We start from the raw sequence: 26,726 nt of genomic DNA, 5'->3' as shown, positions 1-26,726 counted from the left end.
ATGCAATGAAACAGATTATTATACAGATAACAATATCCATATAATAGGAATTCCAGAAGAGGAAGAGAGAGAGAAAGGGGCTAAAGGTGTACTTGAACAAATCATAGCTGAGATCTGGGGAAGAAAAAAAGGCATTGAAATCCAAGAGGCACAGAAAACTCCCTTCAGAGGTAACTTGAATCAATCTTCTGCAATGATATCATAGTGAAACTGGAAAAATACAAGGATAAACAGAAAATTCTGAAAGCAGCTAGGGATAAACATGCCCTAACATACAAAGGGAGACCGATAAGACTAGTGACAGACCTATCTACTGAAACTTGGCAGGCCAGATAGGAGTGGCAGGAAATCTTCAATGTGATGAACAGAAAAAAATATGCAGCCGAGAATCCTTTATCCAGCAAGTCTGCCATTCAGAATAGGAGAGATAAAGGTTTTCCCAAACAAACAAAAACTGAAGGAATTCATTACCACTAAACCAGCCCTATAAGAGATCCTAAGGGGGATTCTGTGAGTGAAATGTGCAAGGACCACAAAGTACCAGAGACATCACTACAAGCATGAAACCTACAGACATCACAATGACTCTAAACCCATATCTTTCTATAATAACACTGAATGTAAATAGACTAAATGCTCCAACCAAAAGACATAGGGTATCAGAATGGATAAAAAAACAAGACCCATCTATTTGCTGTCTATGAGACTCATTTTAGACCTGAGGACACCTTCAGATTGAAAGTGAGGGGATGGAGAGCTATCTATCATGCTACTGGAAATCAAAAGAAAGCTGGAGTAGCCATATTTATATCAGACAAACTAGACTTTAAATTAAAGGCTGTAACAAGAGATGAAGAAGGACATTATATAATAATTACAGGGTCTATCCATCAGGAAGAGCTAACAATTACAAATGTCTATGCGCCAAATACAGGAGCCCCCAAATATATAAAACAACCACAAACATAAGCAACCTTATTGATAAGAATGTGGTAATTGCAGGGAACTTTAATTCTCCACTTACAACAATGGATAGATCATCTAGACACAGGATCAATAAAGAAACAAGGGCTTTAACAATAAAGATACATTGGATCAGATGGACTTGACAGATATATTTAGAACTCTGCATCCCAGAGCAACAGAATATACTTTCTTCTTGAGTGCACATGGAACATTCTCCAAGATAGATCACATACTGGGTCACAAAACAGCCCTTCATAAGTATACAAGAATTGAGATCATACCATGCATACTTTCAGACCACAATGCTATGAAGCTTGAAACCAACAATAGGAAAAAGCCTGGAAAACCTCCAAAAGAGTGGAGGTTAAAGAACACCCTACTAAAGAATGAATGGGTCAACCAGTCAATTAGAGAAGAAATTTAAAAATATATGGAAACAAATGAAAATGAAAATACAACAATCCAAATGCTTTGGGATGCAGCGAAAGCAGTCCTGAGAGGAAAATACATTGCAATCCAGGCCTATCTCAAGAAACAAGAAAATTCCCAAATACAAAATCTAACAGCACACTAAAGGAAATAGAAGCAGAACAGCAAGACACCCCAAACCCAGCAGAAGAAGAGAAATAATAAAGATCAGAGCAGAAATAAACAATATAGAATCTAAAAAAACTGTAGAGCAGATCAATGAAACCAAGAGTAGGCTTTTTGAAAAGATAAACAAAATTGATAAACCTCTAGCCAGGCTTCTCAAAAAGAAAAGGGAGGGGACCCAAATAGATAAAATCATGAATGAAAATGGAATTATTGCAACCAATCCCTCAGAAATACAAGCAATGATCAGGGAATACTATGAAAAATTATATGCCAACAAACTGGACAACCTGGAAGAAATGGACAAATTCCTAAGCACCCACACCCTTCCAAAACTCAAACAGGAAGAAATAGAAAACTTGAACAGACCCATAACCAGCAAAGAAATTGAATCGGTTATCAAAAATCTCCCAACAAATAACAGTCCAGGACCAGATGGCTTCCCAGGGGAATTCTACCAGACATTTAACGGAGAGATAATACCTGTCCTTCTCAAGCTGTTCCAAAAAATAGAAAGGAAAGGAAAACTCCCAGACTCATTCTATGAAGCCAGCATTACTTTGATTCCTAAACCAGACAGAGACCCAGCAAAAAAAGAGAACTATGGGCCAATATCCCTGATGAATATAGATGTGCAAATTCTCAATAATATACTAGCAAATCAAGTTCAACAGCATATAAAAAGAATTATTCACCATGATCAAGTGGGATTCATTCCTGGGCTGCAGGGCTGCTTCAACATTCACAAATCAATGTGATACATCACATTAATAAAAGAAAAGATAAGAACCATATGATCCTGTCAATCGATGCAGAAAAGGCATTTGACAAAATTCAGCATCCTTTCTTAATAAAAACCCTCGAGAAAGTCAGAATAGAAGGAACATACTTAAAGATCATAAAAGCCATTTATGAAAAGCCCACAGCTAACATCATCCTCAATGGGGAAAAACTGAGAGCTTTCCCCCTGAGATCAGGAACACAACAGGTATGTCCACTCTCACCGCGGTTGTTTAACATAGTGTTGGAAGTGCTAGCATCAGCAATCAGACAACAAAAGGAAATCAAAGGCATCAAAATTGGCAAAGATGAAGTCAAGCTTTCACTTTTTGCAGATGACATGATATTATACATGGAAAACCCAATAGACTCCACCAAAAGTCTGCTAAAACTACTACATGAATTCAGCAAAGTTGCAGGATACAAAATCAATGTGCAGAAATCAGTTGCATTCTTATACACTAATAACAAAGCAACAGAAAGACAAATAAAGAAACTGATCCCATTCACAATTGCACCAAGAAGCATAAAATACCTAGGAATAAACCTAACCGAAGATGTAAAAGATCTGTATGCTGAAAACTATAGAAAGCTTATGAAGGTAATTGAAGAAGATATAAAGAAATGGAAAAACATTCTGTGGTCATGGGTTGGAAGAATAAATATTGTTAAAATGTCAATACTACCCAAAGCTATCTATACATTCAATGCAATCCCAATCAAAATTGCACCAGCATTCTTCTCGAAGCTAGTACAAGCAATCCTAAAATTTGTATGGAACCACAAAAGACCCCGAATAGCCAAAGTAATTCTGAAGAAGAAGACCAAAGCAGGAGGCATCACAATCCCAGACTTTAGCCTCTACTACAAAGCTGTCATCATCAAGACAGCATGGTATTGGCACAAAAATTGACACATAGACCAATGGAATAGAATAGAAACCCCAGAACTAGACCCACAAAAGTGTGGCAACTGATCTTTGACAAAGCAGGAAAGAATGGAAAAAAGACAGTCTCTTTAACAAAGGGGGCCGGGAGAACTGGACACCAACATGCAGAAGGATGAAACTAGACCACTTTCTTACACCATTCACAAAAATAAACTCACAATGGATAAAGGACCTGAATGTGAGACAGGAAACCATCAAACCCTAGAGGAGAAAGCAGGAAAAGACCTCTCTGACCTCAGCCTCAGCAATTTCTTACTTGACACATCTCCAAAGGCAAGGGAATTAAAAGCAAAAATGAACTATCAGGACCTCATGAAGATAAAAAGCTTCTGCACTGCAAAGGAAACAACCAACAAAACTAAAAGGCAACCAACAGAATGGGAAAAGATATTTGCAAATGACATATCGGACAAAGGGCTAGTATCCAAAATCTATAAAGAGCTCACCAAACTCCACACCCGAAAAACAAATAACCCAGTGAAGAAATGGGCAGAAAACATGAATAGACACTTCTCTAAAGAAGACATCCAGATGGCCAACAGGCACATGAAAAGATGCTCAACGTCACTCCTCATCAGTGAAATACAAATCAAAACCACACTCAGATACCACCTCACACCAGAGTGGCTAAAATGAACAAATCAGGAGACTATAGATGCTGGAGAGGATGTGGAGAAACGGGAACCCTCTTGCACTGTTGGTGGGAATACAAACTGGTGCAGCCACTCTGGAAAACAGTGTGGAGGTTCCTCAAAAAATTAAAAATAGATCTACCTTATGACCCAGCAATAGCACTGCTAGGAATTTACCCAAGGGATACAGGAATGCTGATGCATAGGGGCACTTGTACCCCAATGTTTATAGCAGCACTTTCAACAATAGCCAAATACGGAAAGAGCCTAAATGTCCATCAACTAATGAATAGGTAAAGAAATTGTGGTTGGGGCGCCTGGGTGGCGCAGTCGGTTAAGCGTCCGACTTCAGCCAGGTCACGATCTCACGGTCCGTGAGTTCGAGCCCCACGTCGGGCTCTGGGCTGATGGCTTGGAGCCTGGAGCCTGTTTCCGATTCTGTGTCTCCCTCTCTCTCTGCCCCTTCCCCGTTCATGCTTTGTCTCTCTCTGTCCCAAAAATAAATAAAAAACGTTGAAAAAAAATAAAAAATAAAAAAAAAAGAAATTGTGGTTTATGTAGACAATGGAATACTACATGGCAATGAGAAAGAATGAAGTAGGCCTTTTGTATCAATGTGGATGGAACTGGTGAGTGTTATGCTAAGTGAAATAAGTCATACAAAGAAAGACAGATACCATATGTTTTCACTCTTATGTGGATCCGGAGAAACTTACCAGAATACCATGGGGTAGGGGAAGGAAAAAAAAAAAAAAGAGGTTAGAGAGGATGGGAGCCAAAACATAAGAGACTCTTAAGGAGGGAAGGGTGGGTGGGTGATGGTTATTGAGAAGGGCACCTATTGGGATGAGCTCTGGGTATTGTATGGAAACCAATTTGACAATAAATTTCATATTTGAAAAGAAAAAACTCATTTGCAAAAAAAAGTCTCTTAGGGCTCCTGAGTGGCTCAGTCTGTTAAGCCTCCAACTCTTGATTTCAGCTCAGGTCATGATCTCACGTTTCATGAGATCAAGCCCCATGTCAGGCTCTCTGCTGACAGCATGGCACCTACTTGGAATTCTCTCTACCCCTTCCCTGTTCATGCTTGCAAGCACATGTGTGTGCATGCCCTCTCTATATATAAATAAATAAACTTTACGAAAAAGTGTCTCTTATGGTTTGCTTCCCTCTCTTTTTTTTCCCTTCCCCTGTGTTCATCTGTTTTGTTTCTACATATTCTTACCTTTTGTTTCTACATATTCTTGCTCCAAGATCCTTCAGGAAAGGAATTATACCTCATACACTTCTTATGTTTCCAGCTATAACTGTCAAATTGTAGACATATATAAATACTCAATAAATACTAATTAATGGTAAAGTCATAGGCCGGCTCTAGCAACCGTGATATGAACATATCAAGGGTTAGATATCTAAAACACATCTTTGATGTGCTAACCCGTTACTTTGAAGACCAACATCCTTAAATATTTGTTCAATAAAACATTCAGGATATCAGAATTGAAATGGGCCCAGCAACAGAGCTGAGCATTGGATTTAGACATAACTATGTTATATACAACTGGCGATAATGACCTTAAAATGCTTGACATATCACCTCATCTACTCACATTTCACTTGTTTTCTCAGTAGTTAAAAGTTACCCCTGTTGTTATCAGGATGTTTTACTAATACCACAAGGAGTTGTATAGTATATTTTAAACAGCATTGACTAAGTCCACTTAACAGTGTCTTAATGATTTAATGTCAACATTTAAGAACATTATTAGTTATTGCAGTGTGCTATAAATGTTAATGTGACCGTAGGTAATACAAGATGTTGGTATGATTGAACACTCACTTCTGCAAGGGAGTACTCTAGAAGTTTTCTCTTGTAGTGTTTGCAACTTTCACATAAAGTCAGTGGAATCTGTGGACCTGGTCCCCAAAGCAATGTAATGTGGCTACCAATCAGTAAAATGTGATTGATTAAAGGCTGGATTATCCTGGGGTGTCTGGGTAGCTCAGTGGGTTGAATGTCTGACTTTGGCTCAGGTTCATGATCTCACAGGGGTTTGAGCCCCTGTGGCTCGAGCTCGCAGGTTCAAGCCCCAGTCTTCAGATTCCCTGTCTCCCTATCTCTCTGCCCCTCCCCTACTCATGCTCTCTCTCTGCCAAAAATAAATAAACATTAAAAAATTTTTTCTTAAGTTGGATTATTCTTCTACCCAGTGATTTTTGCTTTTTGGAGAAATCTCCCCCATTGCTGTCAGAATTTGTTGATCCTTAAAATATCGATATCACATTTCAGGGGCACCTGTGTGGCTCCATCAGTTAACCATCTGACTTTGGCTCAGGTCTTGATCTCATGGTTCATGGGTTGGAGCCTGGTGTTGGGCTCTGTGCTAACAGCTCAGAGCCTGGAGCCTGCTCTGGATTCTGTCTCCCTCTCTCTCTCTCTCTCTGCCCCTCCCTGTTCATGCTCTGTGTGTGTGTCTCTCAGAAATAAACATTAAAAAGTTTAAAAAAATCTATATCATCACATTTCTACCTTTCTCATATTTTTCATAGACTCCAATGAAACATATATGAGGGTATTGTAAGAGTATTTGGGGAAAGAACACATCAAATTCTACAAAGTCTTCATCAGGAAAAGGAAGTAATATTTGTGATAACATGACACACACACCCAGTATCCTCTAAGCTATTCCTAAATGCTTTGAGCTTATTGAAATCTCAGATTTAAAGCACAAAAAAACTACATTTGCAATATTAACCTAAGATGGAAAGTACTGCCTCCTGTCTGTGTGATGCGGGATTAGCTGTACCTGAAGCTGCTTTCCTGCTAAAGGTTATACTACAAGGATCTCTGTCCACAGGTGCAATCATGAAGTAAAATGAGGGTTGGGGGATACAAAAAGACAGATATTTTTTGGACATTAATCTTGTATTCCCATGGTCACCTCTGTAAGTCTTACTTTTATAAACTTAGGAAAACGTATCATTTTACCATCTTCTGATACAAGAAGGTGATATGATTAGTCAGAATTGATTTAGCCATCCATGCAGAGACTGGGTGAGTAATAGGTAAGGGCAGGATACCTTGAATGCTGTAGGACAATGACATTTTCTAGTACCACACAATTTTGTTTTATGAGAACATAGAGCATTAGTACATGTTAAAAATAACAAGTCAGCCTGACCTTATTCTCATTAAATTCTGAAGGGGCTTATACAGAGAAAGACAGATACCATATGGTTTCACTCTTATATGGATCCTGAGAAACGTAACAGAAACCCATGGGGGAGGGGAAGGGAAAAAAAAAAAAAAAAGAGGTTAGAGTGGGAGAGAGCCAAAGCATAAGAGACTGTTAAAAACTGAGAACAAACTGAGGGTTGATGGGGGGTGGGAGGGAGGGCAGGGTGGGTGATGGGTATTGAGGAGGGCACCTTTTGGGATGAGCACTGGGTGTTGTATGGAAACCAATTTGACAGTAAATTTCATATATTAAAAAATAATTAAATAAATAAATAAATTAAAAAAAAAAAAATTCTGAAGGGGCTTGATTCACTGGAACCTACCTGGAGCAAAGTTCCCAAGCACTGTCCAATAGGGTGATTGCAGCATTATCGTTGTTCAGAGAGCAGACTGTTTGGACTTGAGTTTCTTGGAAAAAGGAAAAAGGTCATTTTGGAAATCATGATTTTCAGAATTTTTTTTCAACTATCTCTAGTCTTTGTTAATAGTTTGAGTCCAATGTTCATCTTTGGAATTTATGTGTAAAAAATATATTTTACCTTTTTAATGAGCTAGGGATGTGGGCAACTGTCTCATTCAGCAAGAGCTAATTATATACGATACAAAGCTATCTTTTGGTTTATATATCTGACCTTCAAGATTTTAGGCAGCTTATTATTTGATGAATTTAAATATCTGCTCTGTTTGAAGTACATGAAACAATATTGCTGTAGTATGTGCATGTTTTTCTTTGCTCAATCTTTTTTTAAGTAGATACAGTTTACACACTGAAAGGTGAGACTGATTCTTATAGTTTGGTCCTTGGACTTCTTAGAAGGCAGTTGTCAAGGAATTGAGTTAGATAGCAACACTCACCGTGGTGTAGACTGAGCTCTAAAACTAGTAGACATGACAGTGATCTCCTACTCCATCTTCAGGAGCAGTGTTGTTTCCAACAAAAGTGTGTGTTCACTCCCTCTTTCTCTAGCACTCACTCACCAGCTGTGTTTTAACTGTAGCCATTATAGTTGCATGTAAAACCTACTAAAGCTACTTGGAGTAAAGGGAGCGGAGTTATAGACAGTCTCGGGCATTCTCATGGACATTCAGAAGTAGACAATGAGATATAGTTGGACCTCAGAGAACCTGGAATTAGAGTGCTGAAAACCAAAACCACACTTTTCATTTTTTAGGGACCACAGAGTCTCCCACATCTTCTTGTGAGTATCTCAATGCTCATTCACTCCTTCCTTCTCTCCTCCCTTTGTCCATTTTTTCTGTATATTCATTGTATATTTACTCCAGTGTGGATGTTTGACCTGAATGTACATTGACTCTAGTGTCCACCACTATCTGGCACCTATCCATGTCAAATTCTTTTTGTTTTTTCAAGTATTTATTTATTTTGAGAGAGAGAGAACACTTGCACGCATGTGCATTGGGGGAGGGGCAGAGAGAGGGAGAAAGAGGATCTCAAGCAGGCTCCGTGCTGCCAGCGCAGAGCCTGGTTTGGGGTTTGAACCCATGAACCATAAGATCGTGACCTGAGCTGAAATCAGGAATCAGTTGCTTAACCGACTGAGCCATCTAGGTGCCCCCCTGCCATGTCAGATTCTTAAGAGCAGAAAGTTGATTGGCTCAGCTCAACTTTCAGATCAGAGACACCAAGTTATAAGTCAAGGGCAAGCCAGAGAAATGACTATCTTTGGATCAGGTATCCATCCCAAAGCTAGTCATCTGTGGCTGGGGTGTGAGGATAGAGGTACATGGCACATGGGCTCACCTTTTCAGGAAGGCTTGAGCAATGTGGGCAGTTGCAGAGCCTGTCTATTGCACTTACACTCACAAACTTTATTCCTTCATGGGTTTTTCAGATGCAGCAGGACTAAATATCTAACCTCCCATCCACACCCACCTCAGCTCTGGCACTCCTATCTCATTTCACACTACCAGTCTGCAGATGTGTTGTGTCCGTTCTCATGTTATTTGCTAGCTCTCTGCTCTTCTACAGTCAGAAAGCTCAGGTTGCTAATCTCAGGCTTCTACATGTGACAGATCTCTGTTTCTCTTTTTTTGCTTCCTGCCACTTTTCTTTCTGTTTGGCTCTTCAGGCTACTGTGACCACCCTGTACTACGAAATCTCTGAGAATGATTCTCCTTGGGATTACATAGGCCCTTGGCTTGGCTGCCAAAGAGATGTAAAGATTAGTTAAATTGTTAATTACATTCAGCTACTTTATGTTCCACTAGTGTGCTACAGGAGTGCTTCTCTAACTTTCAATGTGCACATGAAACACCTGGGGATCTTGTTAAAATGCAGTTTCCTTGGGAGCTGTCATCGGGTTTGAGACTGCATTTTTAACAAGCTCCTGGGTCATGCTGCTGCCCATGCTGTTAAAAGAACGATACTTGCAGTAGAAGGCTAGATTGTGAAGTGCTGTGCCCTTACTATAAATGCAGTCTTCTATATAGGAAGCACCATGCCCAGGTGTCTTTGTATGCTCTTCCATGTTCAGCAGTGTGCCTCGTAGTGACGTAATTCAAATGTTGCTTGGGTCATTGAACTAGGCACACATGAAATGCATGGTTTCCTATGCCTACTTTTTTTTTTTTTAAGTGAGTGTTTTTTTAAAAAAAGTGCTACTGCTAGGAATTTACCCAAGGGATACAGGAGTACTGATGCATAGGGGCACTTGTACCCCAATGTTTATAGCAGCACTCTCAACAATAGCCAAGTTATGGAAAGAGCCTAAATGTCCATCAACTGATGAATGGATAAAGAAATTGTGGTTTATATACACAATGGAGTACTACAGGTCAATGAGAAAGAACGAAATATGGCCCTTTGTAGCAACGTGGATGGAACTGGAGAGTCTGATGCTAAGTGAGATAAGCCATACAGAGAAAGACAGATACCATATGTGTTCACTCTTATGTGGATCCTGAGAAACTTAGCAGAAACCCATGGGGGAGGGGAAGGAAAAAAAAAAAGAGGTTAGAGTGGGAGAGAGCCAAAGCATAAGAGACTGTTAAAAACTGAGAACAAACTGAGGGTTGATGGGGGGTGGGAGGAAGGGGAGGGTGGGTGATGGGTATTGAGGAGGGCACCTTTTGGGATGAGCACTGGGTGTTGTATGGAAACCATTTTAACAACAAATTTCATATATTGAAAAAAATAAATATTTATTTACTGAATTTAAAATAAATGTTAATCTAACAGAGGGCAAAAAAAAAAGTGCTAAAAATCAGTTACATCAATAAACATTTCTTTAGGATCTGATTATGCAATAAACATTTCTTAAGGAGAAATATAAGGAGAATATTACAGTTCCTGTCCTCAAGGAGAACACTGGTGTGTTTACCACTAACTCTAATATATTTTTACTGGAATTGTGGAAATGATTTTAGAATTGTAGGGGTAGCAGTTAAGGTAAATGAGCCTGTTTATGCTGCTAGCAATTTGACCTTCTGTAATTTAGAAGTCATTTTTCTATACATACAGTGAGTTTAGTGGAGTTATTGGGATGTTTATGTGTGATAATGCATATAATAAATGTCTTCACTTAATAAATGATCACTCCTGTTTTATGAGTAATGATGGTGGAATTAAGAATAATAGCAGTAATATTTAAGATAGTTTTTATTATCCAGCTAATTCACTCTAGGAAAATACTTTGTCCCTCCCTTTCCTCTCCAAGTCCATATATTACCCTAATGTGCGATTTCACTTTGTAGGACTTATCTGCAGTTTAATCTTAATATTGTTCTTGTTTAAAGTTTAAACTTCAAGGAACATGCATTTTAAGAATTCCGTAGATTTCCTTTGGTACAAAACTGCTCTAGGCACTACCATAGAAAGATAGAAAGAAAAAGAAACATGTTTTCCTACATTGCAGCTGGTTAAACCCAAACTGTTATTTTTCCCTTCACTCTGATGTCAAAAAATTAATGTGCTTGAAGTGTTTCTCTATACCTCTCTTGCCATGTTGGATGGGACAGAAGATACATACGTATACACAAATTTACATGCATATATACATAAATTCACAAGTGAATAAAAAATGTGTTAAATAATAATATCATCTTTGGAAAGAAAGTAAATGGGATATGCAGTGAAAGGAATATTGAAATCACGAGTATTGGCTTAGATCTTATTTATAAATGATAAGCATCCACATAATGAATAACATCTGTATTCTTCAACTAAGGCCAATAAACAGATATATTGTACTTCCCACACAAAATAGAAGCCAGCTTGCAATAAATGAACAGTTTTTCATTCATCATACACTCAATCAATTTCTAGAATAAAACTGACAGACCACCTTCTTTATCCCCACATAAAGTAGAGTATCACCAAGAGCTTCCATGAAGAAAAAGTTGGTCAGGGCAACAAATGTAGCTGTTGATATAGTTGCAACTGTTAAAGAAGTCTTCAGGAGACTTACCTTGTGGGAGGTTGGCACATGAGCCTCTGAATCATAAGTGTTACCAGCATCTTACTGAGAAGAAGTACTTACAAAGAAGACCTTAGAAACAAACATTTAGAGTTGACCCTTAAACAACACAGTTTGAAATGCACGGGTCCCCTCATATGCTACTTTTTAAAATAAACACAGTATATACTGTAAATGTATTTTCTCTTCCTTTTGATTTTCTCTTCCTTATGGTGTTCTTTTCTCTAAGAGCTTACTTTATTCAAACAGTACAATATAAAATACATACAACATACGAAATGTGTGTCAGTTGCTGTTTATGCTATCAGTAAGGCTTCCAGTCAGCAGTAGGCTATCAGTAGGTAAGTTTTGGGGGAGTCAGTAGTTATACATGGATTTTTGACTGGAACAGGGGGTCAGTGCCTCTAATGCCTGCATTGTTCAAGTATCAGCGATATTATTCTTCCATTACCTAGTTCTTTTTTCATTACCAATGTGACCCAGATGTAACCCAGATAGCAGCTCCCTGGATTTCTTGATGTCCTCCAGTATACCAAGGTCAACTTGTTCTTTAAAATACAATTTAAATGAACTCAAATCACAGCCTCACATACAAGAAGTTCCCAGCGTCCCTCCCAGTATTTTTAGCAGTTTTACTTGGAGCTTACATCTCTCCTGGACTCCTTTGTTTCTGAGTTCCTTCCTGATTTCATACAGGAAGAAAGAAACTGAAATACCCCAGGCCATATGTGTGTGTGTGTGTGTGTGTGTGTGTGTGTGTATGCAAAATATATATACATATATAAACATATATATAAATATAAACATATATATACAAATATAAACATATATATGTATATATACGCATATATATATATATATATATATATATATATATATATATATTTTTTTTTTTTTACATCAAGTTGGGCAATGCAAGTGAAAACACTTCAAGAGGTACAAAGTGCTATCTAGGAGAGGTAATAATCTTCCTAAATGAGATAGTGACATAAAGCATCGTGAATGTTCTAAGAGCAGAGCAGAAGGGAAAAACTGAAGATAATGAAATAGCATCTGCTTGTTTCATCTGGCTGAAAATACAATAAAGGGTGAAGTGCTGACTAGATTTTGAAGTCAATTAGATTGTCTGTGGGTTATAATAAGAAAGGAAATTTACCCATGGAAGTTTAAAAGGGAATGAACAGCCAAAGTGAGTCATGTGATTGCAAGAATCCAGAAGAGTATTCCACACCAAAAGAGAGAAGGGTTGCCAGAATACTTTGAAGCAGGGTGAGGCAGTAATTACAAGGAACACATTTTCCTTACCGTTTTAAAGACAGCAGATCCACATGGCCTTTGTCTCATTTTCTGGTGACTGCCAGGTCTGCTCTTGAAGCACTAGCTGCCAGGGCACTAATCAGCTGCTTCCACAGCTCTCGTGTGTGCCTGGCTCTCAGTCTCATTACTTACGTTACATTCAGTTTTCCCGAGAATTTGTTCCCAGCCTCCTTTCAGAAACTGTTTCTAACATGGTATTCACTGTTTCCTAACTCTGCACATCACTCTCGTGTGGTGTAATCCTCAAACTACCTGGATATACTGTATCTCTTAATCGATTGGACTGAAAGAAATTTGGGTAGGTGAGGTTCATTTGTTGTTGCTGTTGTTTTAAGGGCAGAATATACTTCATTTATCTTAGGCACTTTCTTTTTAAACAGTTTTTTTTTTCAATGTTTATTCTTGAGAGAGAGAGAGAGAGAGAAAGCAGGGGAGGGGCAGAGAGAGAAGGGAAGACAGAGAATCTGAAATAGGCTCCAGGCTCTGAGTTGTCTGCACAGAGCCCAATGCAGGGCTCGAACCCACGAATTGCGAGATCATGACCTGAGCTGAAGTCGGATGCTTAACTGACTGAGCCACCCAGGTGCCCCCATCTTAGGCACTTTGCATTATATGTCAGAAGCTTTATTCTATAGCACTAGAAATCCCTTTATGATAGTACTGATTAGAAAATTAGAGTAGTACCTATTAGCATTAAAGGTAATGAGAAAAGGTAAATGAGAATTTTAAAGAAGGTATTCTTTCATTAAAAGTAATTTGAAAATGTGGAATGACATAGGTTGTTCCACCTACTTCCGTGGACAGGGTCACAGAAGTGTGGAGTCCCTGACTGCTGTCTGCACTAGTGGCTTACCTTTTTAGCCCTATCTCCTTTGCAAGTGTCTCATTTGATAGTGTTATAGAAGAGTTGTCTGGTTCCCTAGACCCAAAGAAAGGTGATATGTGCATAAGGCAGATTGTTGGGGAAAGACCGACATGGAGTCACAGCTACACAGAAGTGGGCACAGGCAGGGCCGTGCAGTCCAGCAGTGCTGAAGTAGCCAAGAAGGCAGGAAGTGCTGCGACAGGACTAGGCATGCTGTGGAGCCAAAGCCCTCCTCATCAATGATCTGGCCCCATTTTGCCCATGCAGAAGACAAACTTAGGGCGCTCTCAGCAGCCCAGCACTCATGAGAGGCCATGATTTGTGTGCCTCTGAAGAATATGGAGCAATTGGGTCACTTCAGCATTGGCTAATTTTCCTGCCCCCTTTTCTGAAAGAACAGGCCAGCTTGGTCAAGGCATCATACAAGCAGGGAGAATTACAAAGGAGATTTTTAAGAGCTGTGGTGCATAGAGAATTCCCTTCTCTTCCCAAGAGCCACTGCAGACTTGCCTAGTTTCTTATAACTTCGTAGGGGTCCACTCTGCCTCTTTTAACCAGGATAGTGTGCCATTCTTTGGGGTTCTGGTTTCAAAGGTTGTCTTCTAAAGGAAAGGCGAGTTTTTCAGAAGGCCCTTCAAGTAGAGATGTGACAACCAAATGTGGTCAGCCGCTGGGAAATGCAGATGTTGAAGAGTCAAACCTATGCTATAGCACTTGGTGCAAAATGTTTATTACTGCTCGAGCAGCTCACAGTAGCTTCAGTAACCCCATTTTACAGACTGAAGTTGAATTATGATGACATTTTTCAAGGTAGAGCGAAAGCTGTGAAGTCTGTATGAGTTCCTTTGTCAGTATCTGTATTTGTCTAAACAACTTTAGGCTGGTCTCTGGCAGTGAATCCATAATTCAGATGAAAACAATTGTTTAAAGCCAATGTATGTAAAATGAGTAGCCAACATGACTACTATTTTTAGTGCAGAAATATATTCAAGATCAAAGCCATTGGTGTTTGCCTGTTTTATTCAATCATACGCCTTTTACCTGGAAGACACAGGTCTTGTGGCATAAAGATGAGTGTGCAGGGAATGATTCAGGCTTTGCGTGTCCAAATTAAATTCTAAAAGCCAGGATATTCATCATTCTGACATCTCTTTGCAGATGCAGAATGTGTATTGAAATATCTCTTGAAATGTGTCTTGTTTACTTAAGGAATACATTTACCAGATCATGTTAATTAGAAATAATACCTGAGTAAGGTCTTTAATAATGTATCTCTTTTTAAATATAAAATGGAGGCACTATTTTTCCCAGTTGCAAGAATGGCTGTTTCTCCTGATTTCCTATACTTTAGATTTTGAGGTGTCCTTCTGACTAGTTTATGTTTTTTTCAGAGTTTTGAGTTTTCTTGAGAACCCATTATTTTTGGCTGTATGTAATCTAGGTTTGTAGATATTATGTATTAAAAATGGAGAAGTCGGAAAAAGATATTTGAAATGAGACACTCCATACTATTAAGATTTCTTATAATTGAAAGTATTATAGTATTATTTTTTTTATTTTTTAAAGGTTTATTTATTTTTGAGAGAGAGAGCACAAGCAGGGGAGGGGCAGAGAGAGAGGGGGACAGAAGATCTGAAATGGGCTTTCACTAACAGCAGTGAGCCCAATGCAGGGCTCAAACCCACAAATTGGGAGATAACAACCTGAGCCGAAGTGGGACACTCAACCAACTAAGCCACCGAGAAGCCCCAGTATTATGTTGTAAGAGGTATGTTCTTTATAATACCTCAAAAGCACAGTTTTAGATATTGAGAACATATTTTTAGCAGTCCTCCATTTTGACACTTTTTTGTGAAAGATTTGATGTAAAGAGCAAGAGGATTTTATGACCAATGAGTAAAAATTTCCAGTTAAAGCGGTGCCTGAGTGGCTCAATTGGTTGAGTATCTGACTTCTGCTGTCAGTGCGGAGCCTGCTTTGGATCCTCTGTCCCCCTCTCTCTCTGCCCCTCCCCCACTTGCTCTGTCTCTCTCAAAATAATTACACTTAAAAAAAATTTCCAGGTACATCTCAGAAACCATTTCCCATGGAATTTCAATGTTACAAAATAAGTAGTGAAAGCTTACCTTGGACCTCATTGATCTAAGTAAACTCCAGAATCATAAATACAATTGTGTAGTAGAACTTCTAAGTGGAAAGTTGTCATCATTTTCAAGAGAATTAATGGCTCTTGGAGGTATGTATAACTTAGAAATGACAAAACTGTCATTCACTCAAAAAACAAGATTGTAGAAATGACAGAATGAACCCTAGGAATCCTCAAACTTGCGTTTATTTATTTTTTTTAATGTTTATTTATTTTTGAGACAGAGCATGAATGGGGGAGGGGCAGAGAGAGAGGGAAACACAGAATCGAAAGCAGGCTCCAGGCTCCGAGCCATCAGCCCAGAGCCCGACGCAGGGCTCGAACTCACAGACTGCGAGATCGTGACCTGAGTTGAAGTCAGATGCTTAACCGACTGAGCCACCCAGGCGCCCCAAACTTGTGTTTAAATAATGCCTCCTTGGGGCGCCTGGGTGGCTTGGTCGGTTGGGCGTCCGACTTCGGCTCAGGTCATGATCTCACGGTCCGTGGGTTGGAGCCCCGCGTCGGGCTCTGTGCTGACAGCTCGGAGCCTGGAGCCTGTTTCAGATTCTGTGTCTCCCTCTCTCTCTGCTCCTCCCCTATTCATGCTCTGTCTCTCTCTGTCTCAAAAATAAATATACGTTAAAAAAAAAAATTTAAATAATGCCTCCTTGGGGTGCCTGGGTGGCTCAGTTGATTGGGCCACCGACTTCATTCAGCTCAGGTCATGATCTTGCAGCCTGTGAGTCCAAGCCCCGTGTTGGGCTCTGTGCTGACAGCTCAGAGCCTGGAAACTGTTTTGGATACTGTGTCTCCCTCTTTCTCTGCCCTTCCCCCACTTGCACTATGTCTCTCAAAAATAAATAAAAACATTTAAAATTTTTTAAAAACAAAACCAAAAAAACAATGCCTTCTTTTATGAGGTCCTCAATAAGACCTTGGTCTCCATAGGCCAATAAGACAGAGCTAGAAAAGTGAATGTGAGTTTCTCAAATTTATTTTGCCATAACCTTTGTTGAAGTTTTCTGAGCACCTCAGGATATGCGTATTCCACAGAACCTACTTTGTGAAGCAGTGGGCTGGATTTAATCGGGTAGCCTGTACTCAAACCAAGCTTCAATTTGGCAAATCAAAAATTTGCTTTTGCCAACATTTAGATACAAAGAGCTAGTATAAAGTGATGATGTAACCCATTCTGAATTTAGAAACGTGTTTATTGAAGTTGTCTGAGTTGTCTTGTCTCTTCTGTCCTCCAGGTGTTTCATCCCAAACATCTATGCAGGTCTCTTCACTGGGGCTCTTGTTCCTTTAACGTGCCTTGTGGTAGTGTTTGTGGTGTTCATCCATGCCTACCAGGTGAAGCCACAGTGGAAAGCATATGACGACATCTTCAGAGGAAGAACAAATGCTGCAGGTTTGAAAGGAACCCTTTTCCCTTTTTGTACTTTTGACATGGGAACTTTTTAACGGTGGGAAAATGTCACTGAATAATGTTTACCAAAAAAAAAAAAAAAAAAAAAGGAGAAAAGTTAGACTCAGCTTCTAGCACCGAAGCCATAGGTTAAGCTATGGCTCTTCAGTTTCACCTGCTTCTTGGCACTTCCTGACATGTCTCTTTCTTTAGGGTGCCATAGGTTTTATCGCTGGTTCCAGTTTTGTCCTTAAGATACTCGTGTTCAAGGGGCTCCTGAGTGACTGTCGGCTAAGTGTCTGACTTCAGCTCAGGTCATGATCTCATGGTTCGTGGATTTGAGCCCTACATCAAGCTCTGTGCTGACAGCTTAGATTGGAGCCTGCTTCAGATTCTGTGTCTTCCTCTCTCTGCCCCACCCACTTGTGCACTCTCTCCCTCTCAGTCTCAAAAATACATGTATAAATGTAAAAAAAAAAAAAAGTTTAAAAAAAGATACTTACGTTCCAGGAGCGTTTGGGTGGCTCAGTCAGTTAAAGGACCAACTCTTGGTTTCAGCTCTGGTCATGATCTCACAGCTTGTGAGATCAACGCCCACGTTGGGCTCTGTGCTGGCAGCATGGAACCTGCTAGGGATTCTCTCTCTGCCACCCTTTCTGTTCCTCCCCTGCTTGTGCTCTCTTTCTCTCTCCCTCTCTCAAAATAAATAAACATTTTTAAAAATTTTTTAAAAAGATACTCATGTTCAAGTCCATGCCTCACAGCCTTGGGAACCGCTTCCCCAGGCTTTCTTCAAGCCAAGCAAGAACAGCCTGTGTTCAACCTGTGAAATCTATTCATTTATTTCAGCTTCTGAACCTTCATCACAGACAGCCCTCCCTAATGCTCATGAGTGCTGTATTTTGCTTGTGGGGTTTTGATTGTGCTGACAGATGTTTAAAAACATATGTGATGGGATAGCTTCATAACTGGCTACACATGTCTGGTTACTTAAGAGCGCAAGTCTTTCCAGCGCAAGTTGGCTTTCGCTGCAGCTCATTTTTTCCCTTTGAATCATACTTAACACAGGTTTTTATGACCTGATTCTTTTTTGTTGTTGTTGTTGTTAGATTAGAGTCTCTTAGGAATTTTCTTAACTAGGAACAGTAACCATACACCTTCATAGAGAAAATTCTCTCTAAATTGGTGTCAGTGATGGGGATATTAGAGAGAATCTTGTGATCTGGGGATGGGGGACCCCTCTTAGACCAATGAAAAAGTCTCCTCTTTTCTGAATTTTTACAGATCTAAAGCCAAATGAGTAAGAGGAATTCTTCACATTTTAACTGCTTTCCAAAGTTTAAGCAAGTTACCATATACAAAGTCCCTTGAATAGTATCTAATACATTATTATCAGCTCAACAGAAATTGTCACAGGATGAGAAAAGGAGACCCTCTAATGTATGAAGAGACTTCTAGTTCCTGAAATGGATGAGGGAACACATGAAAAGATTTCCTCATGATATAAAGAGAAGGAACTTCTTGATGTTAGTTTGTGAGGTAGTTTGTAGGGTAGCTGTTTCTAGCCAGCTCTTGTCTCCCCTTTCCCATTTAGCATGCAGTCATTGTGTGGGCTGAAATTTTATATAACATTATGATTAATCTTAACTTTTTAATAGAAGAAGTAATATTCAATGTAGAAATCCTACTTTTTCATGGGGCATAGGATTTATCCAGAAACTGTGCTTTTTTTCAACTTGGGATTCATTTTAGTAAAATTAATATTCTCTTCAGAACAGAAAGTTTGTTTTCTTTTCCCAAATGATAAGATTTGTTTTGTTTTCTATATGATATAAAAGTGCTAGTGTTTGCATGTTTTCAACAGTGATAACATAAGGGCCTAACCTAATGAGTTAATTCTTTTTCATGGCTAACTACCTTTTGGACATGATCCATCATGGATACAGTAGATAATAATACTCCAATTATCTGAAAAACATAGCCCTCAAGCATTAAACATAATGCTAAAAGCTTCAGCATACTTGTTTCTCAACTAGGGAAACCTCTCGTGCAATGAAATATTAATAGAAGCATTGTTCTGTTGTAGCTTTTCAAATAAAAATACTATTATAATTCTAATTCCCCTATTCCTATGTCAATTCAGTCTAATAGTCATTATTTCACACTTGGACTCTTACAGTATTTTCCTGACTGGCCACTAGTTGTAGTCTTTTTCTTCCCTATCTCGTCTTCTCAGATGTGTATATTTCAGACCTGTAAAGTAGGTTCCCTGACTCCAGCATTACAGTCACTTGTTGTTCTCTCTCGTTGCCTGAGAGAAGTCCAGTCTCTTTAGCCTACAATACAGGAGTTCCTATAGTCCACGCACCAGGCCATCTTTTCATCCCCAAGTTGCTTAATATTTATGCTGCCTTCTGACCATCCCATGTATTTTCTCTTTCCTAAAATTACCTGATACTGTCATCTTTGGTCATGTAAGGAGACCTCTGCTCTGCACTCTTCATCAATAGCTGACAAAACCCATGTGTGTAGTAGGTAATATGAGAAAATGTGGATGAGAGAGAGGTGGAAGACATTTATTATCCTCCCATAATCTTCATTAGCTCCCTAAAACTGTCCAAAATAAACCCATCATTTCAGTAAAAATAGTATGCTAGATAAGCACAAGTGAATTCCCCTAGACCCTCCCTTCCAAGAAGGTACTACTAAGTTTGAGGTGCCTGGGTGGCGTAATCGGTTAAGCATCTGACTTCCGCTCAGGTCATGATCTCAACAGTTCGTGATTTCATAGTTCACAGTTCGTGACATTGCAGAGCCTGCTTGGGATCCTCTCTCCCCCTCTCTCTCTCTGCTCCTCCCCCACACACTCTGTCATTCTCTCTGTCTCTCTCTCTCTCTCTCAAAAATAAATAAACTTAAAATTTTTTTTTTCTAAAAGTTCCCAACATGCTACCTCTTCTCCGAAGCCTTTGCAGTTGCCTCTTCACAGAACCACATCAAATAAGAATTGCTCATTTCCCTATCTCTCTGCCTTTAAAGCTTGTTGTCCCTATAGCCATTATAGCACTTATCTTAGAATGAGATGGTGACTTCTTTTGGTGTGTGTGGTTGATTTCCTTAATAAATGATGAATTCCTGGAGGGCAAGGACCATTTATTATTCATCTCTATCTGTATCAGCACAGTCTTGTAAATTGCTCAGTAGATAGCAGGAGCATAGTTAATATTTGTTGACTAAATGAATAAATTAATAATCATAAATGTACCATAAAATCTTTTAGGTATGGGTCTTTAAGCTAAATATAGCATTAAAAAGAAGAGGAATCTGTTATATCATCAAAAGTAAAAATTAAAGGATTTACCTCATTGATCTCATTGTAGGTATCCCTTTGAAAGTTATTATCACTGGGACTGTAATTTTTTTCTTGACTTCTGTGACTCCCTAAAATATGCATTCAGCTTTGACTGCTGGCATGATCTTTTATATTTTACTTGCAATGTACTGTAACCACCTCCATTTGAATACGTTCCACTTAATTCAAATTCAAAATTTCTAGAAGAAAAAGAAAATGTCTTCTCAACCAAGGAGCATTTGATACTGTTTGAATCTTTTGGCTAAAATTCCTTTGCATTGACCCGAAGAGTGTCCAGTCAGGATGGCACTGTAAATTCATTTACTGCCCTCTGCCCTACTCCATAGAAGCCCTCACCTGGGACGTACAGACAGGATATAACAAGAGAAAATATTTTTTACAGGGACATGTCTTTGGGTCAGAAATAAAACAGGAATACAAAGTAGTAAACTGGGCTGAAGCCATGGACCCAAGGTTTTCTGGGTCCACAAGCCAGTGGATGTGGGAGTATCTCCACTGATGGGGGAGTGAATTAGGAGCTAAAATATTTCACCCAAGGCAGGTAGACTGGAGCAGTAGCACTTGCATGAAACACCTGCCACAGTAGCTTGGGCTTTGGGTCACAGGAATTTGGGAGGCCAACGAGAAGGCACACAAAGCATTTGATCTAGTACCTGGCCCAGTTTTCCAGAGTTTACAGACTGTATTGCTATCATATCCACACGTCACTGTAGGGGCTGGAGGCCCAAGACACAAAACTAGTTCCCCTTGGATAGGAAAGCTGAGTGGAGGCAACCATAAAATCATTAGAAAAACACAGACAAAGAGAGTAAGCAAAGGAACAAATGTTTTCTACTCAAGATTAGCTGAAGTATAAATGTTTCAGACATTGGAAAAAAACCAACAGATAGCCTTTAAAATCAGCAATCAAAAAGATGAATTTAATCCAGAAAAGAAGTTTACATATAGAATAAACTATAAATAAGTTTGATAAGTAAGTTAGGATCCCTGAAAATATAGAGCAGGAATCATCAAACTGTGGCCCTACTGGCCACTCACTTTTCCCCATTTCATCTATTCTCTAGTAGCTTCATGGAGATCTAATTTACCTGCAAAAGTTCATCTGTTTAAATTTACATTTCAGTGGTCTTTAGTGTATTTATATAGTTGTGTAACTATCACCATAATCTAATTTTAGAACATTTTCATCACCTCAAAAAGAAACCCCATATCCATTAGCGGGCATTCCTCTTTCTACACTTCCCTGAGCCCTACCTTCTATCTCTAGAAATGTGTCTGTTCTGGACACTTCCTGTAACTGGGTCATAGAAGATGTGGTCTTTTGTGTCTAGCATCCTTCATTAGCATCATGGTTTCAAAGTTCATATATGTTATAGCATGTAGCACCGCTTAGTTTTTTGGTTGTTTTGTTTTGGTTTGGTTTTTTGACAAATAATATGCCAGTGTATAGATACACCACATTTTCATCTTCCATTCATCAGTTGATGGACATTTGGGTTGTTTTCACCTTTGGGCTATTAAGAACGCTGCTGTGGACATTCATATACAAGTTTTTAAATTTTTTTTTTTAACGTTTATTTTTTTATTTTTGAGACAGAGAGAGACAGAGCATGAACAGGGGAGGGTCAGAGAGAGGGAGACACAGAATCTGAAGCAGGCTCCAGGCTCTGAGCTGTCAGCACAGAGCCCGACACGGGGCTCGAACTCACGGACTGCGAGATCATGACCTGAGCCGAAGTCGGCCGCTTAACCGACGGAGCCACCCAGGCGCCCCCATATACAAGTTTTTATATTAACATAGGTTTTCATTCCTCATGGGTATATACCTAGAAGTAGAACTGCTGGGTCATATGGCAGCTCTGTTTCACATTTTGAAGAACTGCCAAAGTATTTGCCGAAGTGGAGGTGCCTGGGTAGCTCAGTCTGTTAAGCATCCAACTCTTGATTTTGGCTCAGGTCATGATCCCATGGTTCATGGGATCGAGCCCCTCAGGCTCTGCACCGACCCTGTAGAGCCTGCTTGAGCTTCTCTCTCTCTGCCCCCCCCCCCCACTCGCACATGTGCGTATGCATGCGTGCATGTGCCCTCTCTTTCTCTCTCTCTTAAAAAATAAATAAACATTTAAATAAATAAACAATTTTCCAAAATGGCTACAGTGACCTGTTTTTTAAGTAAATTTTGTTTGGAACTGAGCCACACCCATTTGTTTGCATGGATCCTATGCTGCTCTCACAGTGCAGAGTTAAGTATATGTTGCTGCAACGGAGACTGTGTGGCCTACAAACCCTAACATATTTAATATCTGACCATTTACAGAAAAAGTTGAACAGCTGACCCCTGATATAAATAAACATATATCCACTAAAAACATTTAAACATGAAAAACAAAAATAGGTATAAACAATATAAAAACAGGCAAATATGAAAATGAAATAATTTCAGAAATCTTGGCAATGAAAAATATACTCTTTGAAATATTGAAATATCTTGACATTTGAGGTAAACCTAGATGAGTAACAGAGAAGAGGAATGAATTAGCATCTGATGGTAGGATTGAGGAATTCACCGAGGTCATGTGCAAAAAAAAGAAAATATGAAAACTAAGCTAAGAGGTATGAGAACACATCACAAAAGACAAGAATATAAGGAATGGAGAAAAAGAAGATTTGAAGAGGTAATGCTTGAGACTTTTTCAGAATTGAAAAAAATGTACACAATTACACATAAGGTAAACACATTGTAAGAAGCAGGGCGGGGGGAGGTGAGAGAATGCTGAGAAGTCTAGTATATTAGCAAAATATAAAGTACATTTTGAAAGTTCCCATGTCTGTATTTTTGAAAAACTGGAGAATGAGCACCTTTTCTTCGCTTCTCGTATTCGGTACTGTTATGAGCAGCACCAGCCCCACACAGGAGTTCAGATGCCACCTTGCAAACACATGCCACTAAGCTCGCTGCAAACCTGAGCTCTAAAAGCAGCACACAAACTCTTCTGCTTCTCTCTGAGAAACCTGCACTTTTTACACCCCATGTACACTAATGCCTGAGGAGGAAGGCAGTTCTAATTAGTCTGAAGCATATCCAGCTTGGTTCTGCAATTCCAAGCATCTACGAAAGCAGCCTTTTTTCCCGAAGCACCTCTGATCTGATGGTTTATAGTTTAGGTATATTTTGCCTTGCGTTCTTTAACTGGATGAGCATTTATAGATATATTAGATAGCAGCATGAGAAACATATTTTCAAGTAGTGAATCAAGAGTTGAAATCACTTTTAACAATGAGTAAGATGCATTATGAGAAGGAAAGGTCAATTTGTAGTTTCCTTACAGCCAAGCTGGGTTTTGTGTTCAAGTAAATGGGATGGCTGTGATTATTTACTTACTGTAGAGTTTTAGGTTTGGTAAACAGATGTGATAAGTTAACTCCAGCATCAGACCTCTTTGACTACCTAACGAGTTGGCAGCAGTCGGTTTTTTTTTTTTTTTTTTGTTTTTGTTTTTGTTTTTGTTTTTTTTTTTAATATATGAAATTTACTGTCAAATTGGTTTCCATACAACACCCAGTGCTCATCCCAAAAGGTGCCCTCCTCAATACCCATCACCCACCCTGCCCTCCCTCCCACCCCCCATCAACCCTCAGTTTGTTCTCAGTTTTTAACAGTCTCTTATGCTTTGGCTCTCTCCCACTCTAACCTCTTTTTTTTTTTTTTTTTTCCCTTCCCCTCCCCCATGGGTTTCTGTTACGTTTCTCAGGATCCACATAAGAGTGAAACCATATGGTATCTGTCTTTCTCTGTATGGCTTATTTCACTTAGCATCACACTCTCCAGTTCCATCCACGTTGCTACAAAAGGCCATATTTCATTCTTTCTCATTGCCACGTAGTATTCCATTGTGTATATAAACCACAATTTCTTTATCCATTCATCAGTTGATGGACATTTAGGCTCTTTCCATAATTTGGCAGCAGTCGGTTTTTTAGGCCTGGAGTCTTCTATATTCTATAGAACTGTGCTCCAAACTAATCACTCTTATGCAGATTAGATGTATCAGACAACTGGATCAGGTTTAGGTCAATCTACTGCATTTGGTTATGATTACTAAGGATCAGTCCCTTTACACTTTGTGTTCTGAGTGCGTTTTTTGCTCCTGATAGCCCTTTATTTCAGAGTGCAGATAAACTCAAGGAAATCTAAAGGAAAGAGGAACAGAGAAGGAGTTGCCAGTGAATACAATACACTTTGTGCTGTAGTCTCCCAAAGACGGCTACAGTCCATCCCTTCCCTTTCTGAGTGTGGTCTGGGGCAGTGCTTACAGCTTGGCATTTTGTGGCCCTTTTGCTGCCAGACCGCTGTGAACCAAATTTTCGAAGGTCAGTGGCTCCTAATGAGAATCACTGGCCCTCTCCTCCTCCCTTTAGTGGGGTGAGTGTGCAGTGAGAATGAGTCAGGAAAAAGGTATGTTCCCTGAACTAAATTTCAATGTCTGAAACAGCGTTTTAAACAAAGCCTATAATTTTAGGGTTTGGTTTTGATCTCTGGCAGTGATAAGCTTGTCTCTCCTTTTAGGCTCATTAGAATTTACTGGTTCTTTCTGAATCATCATCCAATTCCAATGTGAAGAATGATTCATGGATCAGGGAAGGAAAATTAATTTGAATAAAAAGAGGAAGTAGGTGGTTACAAATCCCTTTCTTATAAAAATCCCACGTATGTTTCAATATGTTACATAAAGGTGGCTTGATCCAGCTACCTGTGGATAGCATAAATCTGAGGTGTGTGGCATCTCTGGAACTATAATGACTACTTCTCTACTTGGGAGCATATTTGAGGATGAATGCTTCAATTTTTTTTTTCTGAAACTCCATTTCCTCATACTTAGGGTGAACAACAGTAGTAAAATAAATAAAGATTCCATTGCAATTATGAAAATCATTGAAAAGTTGTTATAATGAATATAATATATAACAGTATATATCATATCAATATATAATAATTAGTTAATATATACTATTCATTGCATTAATATATAAATTATTATTAATATATAATTGGTTGTTATTACTATATGATATAATTAATATATCATCCCATACACCCTGAAGTTGAGTGATTTTTTTTTCTCTCTGGACATTCTGAAAATTCCAAAAGGAGTTTCAAGAAACCCAATGAAATCCAAAGGAAAAAGAAGAAAAGGAAAGAGCTCCTGGTAAATGCAATACACTGTGTATGGTATTCTCCAGAGATGGCCGCCATCAGTTATTTCCCTCCCTTTGCATATGTGCTACTCTTCACATAAAGCAGTAGAGCCTTTCCCCTCCCTTTAAATCTGGACTGGCTTTGGACTTGCTTGGACTAGTATAATATGATGGCAGTGAGGCCGTCCCATAATGGGCCTAGCCTTTAAGAAGACTAGCACTTTCAGCTTCCTTCCTCTTGGAAGTCAGCCACCAGAAGTCCAATTACTCTGAGACCACCATGGCGTTAGGAACCCCAAGCTAGTCTTGCGGAGCAGCCATGTGAATAGACATGCTTGGCAAGTTGTTTCAGGCATCCCGGCTCTGATTCCAGACATGTGAGTGAAGATGCCTTCTTGTAGTTTCCAGCCTGAGGAGACACCACACAGAGCAGAAAAACTGCCCAGCCCAGATTGTAGGACTGTGAGAAATAATGAACTGTTTTAAGCCACTAGATTTTGTAGTGGTTTATCACGGAGGAATCAATAGCTGAAACACTCGGGTTCTGGTATCCTTATTATCCTCACATCAGAATTCTAAGTATGTCACTGTCACTTCAAATTTTATTGCTTGCAGAAACATACATGGTTTATAAATGTGAAAAAAAAAAAAAATATATATATATATATATATATATATATTTTTTTTTCCTAAAGCAAAATTAAGGCTTCCACTAAAGCAAAGTAAAAATAGTCTTACCTAGTGACAGTATGTGCTTAAATAAGATCCAGAATGACCAATATAACAGGTTTCACACATCCTTGGCAGTAAGCTGTTTGTCTGCAGTCTACTCCCAGGTCCAGTG

At 39.1% G+C, this 26,726-nt stretch overlaps 1 protein-coding gene across 5 annotated transcripts in view; it reads left to right on the top strand.

The window, feature by feature from the left end:
* The window catches only part of ADGRV1 (adhesion G protein-coupled receptor V1), a 563,532-nt gene that overhangs the window by 448,417 nt on the left and 88,389 nt on the right, over positions 1-26,726 (top strand). For all 5 annotated transcript variants that reach the window (XM_058727155.1, XM_058727147.1, XM_058727130.1 and 2 more), the window contains one exon: positions 17,159-17,316. In XM_058727155.1, coding sequence (XP_058583138.1) covers positions 17,159-17,316 — 158 coding nt within the window. The remainder of the gene's footprint in view (positions 1-17,158; positions 17,317-26,726) is intronic.

This window comes from Neofelis nebulosa, chromosome 1 (genome assembly GCF_028018385.1).
Source record: "Neofelis nebulosa isolate mNeoNeb1 chromosome 1, mNeoNeb1.pri, whole genome shotgun sequence".
In the NCBI taxonomy this organism is placed as follows: domain Eukaryota; kingdom Metazoa; phylum Chordata; class Mammalia; order Carnivora; family Felidae; genus Neofelis; species Neofelis nebulosa.
The sequence above is the reverse complement of the archived record's forward strand: the minus strand, read 5'-3'. Positions and strand labels throughout refer to the sequence as shown.